Raw genomic sequence first — 6,233 nt, 5'->3', positions numbered from 1 at the left:
AACTAGTAGTTCCATACAATCAGATGTTATAAATCTGCCATTTAAAAAAATAGTTATAAAGGATAAATGTTTAAGAATATGAATTTGTCATTAAGTTCATTTGGACATATTTTGTCCAAATCAAACAAAAACAACAACCAAAAAAACTAGGTAGAAAATGAGTAATTTTTTCAGGCATACATGTTTCTATCTAGATTTCAGGTTGATTATGATGTACAGAAAACACACAGCCCAGCACAACATTTATATTGCTATATATATATTCAATGAGCTTTTAAACATGCTAAAGAATCCCAGAGAATGTTTGACTGAAGCATTCAAAATCCTTAAAGGGTTAGAAAAATATCTGCTTGTGGAAAAACTTCAATTTTAACAATTGCAATGAGATTAAAAACTTTAAATTGGAAATTTAAACATGTATAGTATATATGACAATGATGACAGCATAAATCAGTATTAATGTCACTGCAAACACAAGTGTAGTGTAATTGAACAATGAGTGAAGTTCAACAAATTCATTGACCATTGCTTTTATTCTGAAATATCTTCTTTCTAAAGCTTAGACTTAAATAAATTTGGTCTTATAGTGAAATTAATTGCAAATCTTGATTGCTGATAATGTGTAGTTTTAAATTTTATGTGATAAAAAACTTTTAAAAAAAATTAAAAAATTGCTTAATTTCTCCTGTATTTCTCAAAACAGTGAGGGTTACAACAGAATGATGATGTCTTCTTGGAACTTGCTATTAACATTAATAGTCTGAATTGTGAATCCTTTCACTTTAACAGGGGAAAGACCCTGCTCTTTTTCAGGGTGTTATTGAAACTGTCCCTGATATCTTTAGTTCTCAGACAGTAGATAAATGGATTCACTAGGGAAGGAATAACAACGTGAATCACTGCTGCCATGATGCGGAAATCCTCGGATGTCCCAGGTATCCTGTAGGAGATGTACACAAACACTGATGTGAGGAAGAAGACAGAAATGACCAGCAGGTGTGAGGTGCAGGTGGAGAAAGCTTTGATCTTCCCATCAGAGCTGGAGATCTGGAGGACTGACTTAATGATCATCACATAGGACAGCAAGATCAGGAAAAGAGGTGTAAGGAGCACACACAATGCTATGGTTAATCCCAGAATGCTGTTGGTCACAATGTTTGCACAGGCTAATCTGACAACCGAGGAAAGATCACACCAGCAGTGGAAAATTTTGTCAGGTCCACAGAAGGGGAGCCTCACAGCAAGTATCGTAGGAATAATCAACGAAAGAAATCCACCAGTGCAGCACCACACAACATGTCTAATGGCCAGGCTGTTTGTCATTTTATTATGGTAGTGCAGTGGCTTACAGATTGCTAGGTATCTGTCATAAGCCATAACTGTGAGAAGAAATCCTTCAGCTGTACCCATACTCATGTAAAAGAACATCTGAGTAAAACAGGCATAAAATGAAATGAAGTTTGAATTTAACAGGAATAATGCTAACATTTTTGGAACAATGATAGAGGGGAAAGAAATATCAAAAACTGCTAGACTGCAGATCAATAAATACATGGGAGTGTGAAGAGATTCATCAAAGACAAATATGAATATGATCAACAGGTTTCCCAGTACAATGATGATGTAAGCTACCAGGAATGCAAAAAAGAGGATGGTTTTGCTCCCCTGGTCTTGTAGTCCAGGAAATCCGACGATAAAAAAATCTGTAACTGATGATCCCGTGTGGTTAGTAGCAGACATCACTTCAATTTTAAACAAATTCCAGAGAGGAAAATAAATCCTGAGAATCCTGTAAAAGTAACAACTTCATTAAAAATTAAACTGGAAGATATGAAATCAAGTGCTTCGCAACAGTCATTTCTAAATACTGATACTCTTTGTTCTTAATGTTTAACAAAATATGGGGTATTTGAAGAATCTGAATATTTCAAAAATGTTTTCAAGTGATGTTTGCAAACCTTAAGTTATTAGACTTAAATAATTGTCTCTGTTTCCAAACACACATAAAAAACATGTAACTAAAGAATAAAAAATACATAACATGTTAGAAAGTGAAAACATTAAGTAGTATTCCATCCATTTTCTAACTGCTTATTCTAACTAAGGGATGTGGGGAAGCTGGTGCTACCGGTATTTTCTAGTTCATATGGACATACATGGACATAGCAAAATAAAGTTTATACTGGAATATACTGGTACAGCAATGGCAAATTTTGAATGTCAGTGTCTGTCTCTCTAGCAGGTGAAAAAAAAACTTTGCAAGTACTCGTGGAGTAGGTCTTACCTTGTCGCAGATCTGAGCTAAGAGGTAAGATGCAGGATTCAAAGTGAGACCAAACATTTTTATTGTGCTTTCTGGTCCTCTGAGGAAGGTTAAAGCAGGCTCATGGCCTCATTACAGAGGTAATTACCCCCTCTTAGGATAATCACTGGCAGCTTCTGTGCAGGGAAAATAAGATTCCTAAAACAGGAATTGAGATTGAGGTGGGGTTGAGGAATAAATCTCACGTGGATGGAAACAGCATCACTAACGATGAAGGCTTTGAAGTTTGTTTTGTGTTGCCCTTTACTTGATATTATAAAGGCTATCCCTACCTTATATTCAAAGACGGGACCTTACTGGATTCCATAACATTAAGTCTTATGTTTTGATTCAGTGCTTTGTACAGTAATTAGTGTCTGCAGAACACATCACACAGTTATCCAGTGTTGAATAAGCACTTGAGGTGAGCACTGCTTGTAAGGCTGTACTTAACTCAATGAAACGTTCAGCAAAACGTTTCTTTTTCTTGCTTTATTTCTTGTTTAATTTGTCTCCTCACAAGCAGCAGTTATCACATGAAGCAGGTATGTATCCATAATCCATAAATAATCCCATTTTGAAATTGCTGTTGCAGGACATTACATAAACCTAAGATTTATGCTAGTGTTTTACATGTAAAAGCTGATCAGTGTATCTCAAGTTCTTTTATATCTTTCACATAGTTTTTTATACTACAGCTACTCTCTGTCTCTCACTACTGTCTGCCATACAGATGCAGCCATCTAGAATCCATGAAATATCAGTCAATATATTGTGTTATGCACCTTAGTGTCTTGAACAGCGCCATGGCATGATTTTCATTTTTTTAAGAATCTGATGTAGGGCTGAACTGCTCTGTAAAACTGTCAGGTGGTACAGTGAATCCTTAACGTACTGCAATTGTGTGCAGCTGTAAGACTTATCTGTTCAGTATCAAATGTTTTAATACTAGGCTGGCATCACACCCGACCCTCACCCTTCGTTGTACAAGTAGTGAGCCCACAAGATGGCCCCACATTGCCTTTTCGGGCTGAGCCCAGCCGAGTTATGTGGGCTGCCTGGCCACCAGGTGCTCACCGATGAACTCCACCCCCAGGCCTGGCTCCAGGGGCAGGTCCCGGTAATACTGTCCTGGGCAGCGTCAGCTGCTTTGCGGGCACAGTACCAGAAGACAAAGGTCTCGGTTTACTAGTCGATCTACATCCCTATCCTCACCAAAGGTCATGAGTTGTGGGTAATGACCGAAAAATACAAGCAGCAGAAATTAGGTTTCTCTGCAGGGCTGCTGCGCTGACTCTCCATAACAGGGTGAGAAGCTTGGCAATCCGGGAGATCCTCAGAGTAGAGCCGCTGCTCCTCCAGATCTAGAGGAGCCAGTTGAGGTGGTTTGGACATCTCATTAGGATGCCCCCCGGTCGGCTTCCGCTGGAGTTGTTCCGGGCATGACCCACTGAGTGGAGACCCCATGGCAGATCCAGAGATTATCTCTCGGCTGGGCTGGGAGTGCCTGTGATCCCCCCAGGAGGAGCTGGAATCTGTTGCTGGGGACAGGGAAGTCTGGGCTGATCTACTCGACTTGTAGCAACCGTTACCCTCACCAGGAAAAGCGGAGTGAAAATGGATGGATGGATATATCTTGGATATACACATACTATATGTTATCTTCCACATACTGTACTGTAATGGGTTTATAGTACCATACAGTATTTACTGTATAAACATACACTATTTACTGTATATAGTATATGCTGTGTATTTATCTATCAATTAGATCATACTGCAGTTGATTTACCTGTTCAGTAACAAATGGTTATCTGTGGAGAGGACTTCATGTGATTTGCGTGTCCAGCTTGTCAATAATTATTGTTTTTGTTTACTTATTCAATTCAAATTTTTGTGAATATCTTCAATTTAAAAAAGATTATACATCCCAAAATTCCACCTTTAATCATACAAACTATGTGGTGTAGAAAGTAGCATATGACATATTATTTAATATTTTAATATTAATTATTAACATTATTTTAATATATGAAAATAAATATTATATTTATGTAGATTGAACCGACCCAGGGACGCCAAATAATGTAGGGAAAACCGGTTCAGGGACGCCAAATATGTAATCATAGTGGCTCTCTGAAGGCACCAGTTCTGTAGGGTTTGGGCATTCACTCAGCAAATTATTAATTGTAGCAGTAAATCACAAAGCTGATTCTTTTGATGGCTTTAGAATTCAACCATGCGACATAACTCAAACAACGCGCACACACAGGTACTAATACACGAGGATACATTTATTAATACATGGAATATGCATATAAACCTAACAGATCTTATCGAGAGGGTTATCAGAATACACAAGGTATATTCGGTCAGTTACAAAGAGTTATACATATCAAGAGGACATACGTTCAGTATATCATTCATTAAGACCGTTTCGTAAATGAACTTGGTTATAACTTCTACATTAGATACTCAAAACAAGTACATAACTCTTAGGAATTAAATTGATATCAACTGGTTGGGATAACAATTGAATTCTCGAGCTGTAATGCATTGAAGTTGAAGAAACAGTTGCAGGCTGTTGCTGTGCAATCCGCGCTCTCTGGATCGGTGCCAGGCTGTGCTGTGCGGCTTGTGACGGTGCGCTGTTGATGCTCACTGTTGGCTTTAACTAGCAAAGTTTGTGCACAGGAGAAAAGATGACTGTGGGTCCCAGCAAGTCAGGAAGAGGACCGGTTCGTTCCTGATGAAGAGCTAGTTCTGAATCAGCTGTCCACAGTTCCGACCTGTTCATGAGGCCTGCTGCTGGTTACTCTCTGGCAACCTCCACTCTAGACTCTTAGAACAAAGGAAAGTTCTGGCACTCGGACACACTGGCCGTTCCGTGGTTGTCCGGGCTGAGTTCAGGATGGTCAGGAGGTGCGCTGCAAGAATGTCCTGCCCTTGGGATTCTCCTTTGAATTCCCTTTAGAATTGTACTGAATCTGAATCTGAATCTGAATCTTGTTGAATCTGAATCTGAATGTGAATCTGAATCTTACAGGCTCTCTGTGTTGCCTGTTTTTACCTGGAGGAACTTCAGCTCATTGATTGGCTGAAAGTTCCATGGGCATCAGAGTCCCACGTGGGTTACTCGGCCCTACCAGTCCCTGATTGGTTGATGATATGAGATATGAGTCACTTACTCCTGACACTTAGGAATGCAGTCCAGATGTCCAACTGGCACTCCCTAGACAGATAGGCGCCAATGGATGACCATTGATCATGATAGCCAGGCTTAGCTAAGTGCACCCCCCTTTGGGAGCTGTCTTTTATCAAAGGAAAACATCTTGCATGAATGGTTTCATGCAAGATGAACAGAGAAATGGGGCCTCATTTGGGTAGGCTCAGAACACTTAATTCTTTCTTATTAATAAGCCTCGCCGCTACATTTATTTTAAATAATATTAAAATATTTAATATTAATGATTTAAAATAATTATATATTTAACATTTATATATTGTCAACGGATTGCATGTTATCATTTATAATTCAATGTTTATGATGAGAACACATTGGAATGTATTTGTTATGTTTTAAATGATCAGTTTGTGGTGCTGTGGTTTTGTTTTCTTTCTTAATTGCATTTTTAGAAAGTTTAGCTTTTTGTTTTTGCAAACTCATCAGTTCATATGCAATAATCACTGTTCAGTAGATATTTATGCAAAATACCTGCATATGACCATATAATGCAGAATACCACAAACTCAGAATAGGTTATTATTATTCTATGCATCAGATGTAAGTATTGGATTGAATATTTCTTGGATTAAAGAAAAGCTCTCAAGAAAAGACAAATAATTCTGGATAAGGTGTGTAATAATTAATAATAATAATTGCTAATACTTATATAGCACTTTTCCGGACACTCCACTCAAAGTGCTTTAC

The 6,233-nt window shown here is 38.2% G+C and overlaps 1 protein-coding gene across 1 annotated transcript; it reads right to left on the bottom strand.

Moving 5' to 3' along the window:
* Positions 1-777: 777 nt before the first annotated feature.
* Positions 778-1,394, bottom strand: LOC102682934 (olfactory receptor 6N1-like). The gene has a single exon (XM_006638068.2). It carries the CDS (start codon positions 1,375-1,377, stop codon positions 778-780), a length of 600 nt encoding a protein of 199 aa, XP_006638131.2. The 5' UTR covers positions 1,378-1,394.
* Between the last annotated feature and the right edge of the window lie 4,839 nt (positions 1,395-6,233).

This window comes from Lepisosteus oculatus, chromosome 13, assembly GCF_040954835.1.
Source record: "Lepisosteus oculatus isolate fLepOcu1 chromosome 13, fLepOcu1.hap2, whole genome shotgun sequence".
Lineage (NCBI taxonomy): Eukaryota > Metazoa > Chordata > Actinopteri > Semionotiformes > Lepisosteidae > Lepisosteus > Lepisosteus oculatus.
This window is presented reverse-complemented; position numbering and strand designations above follow the sequence as displayed.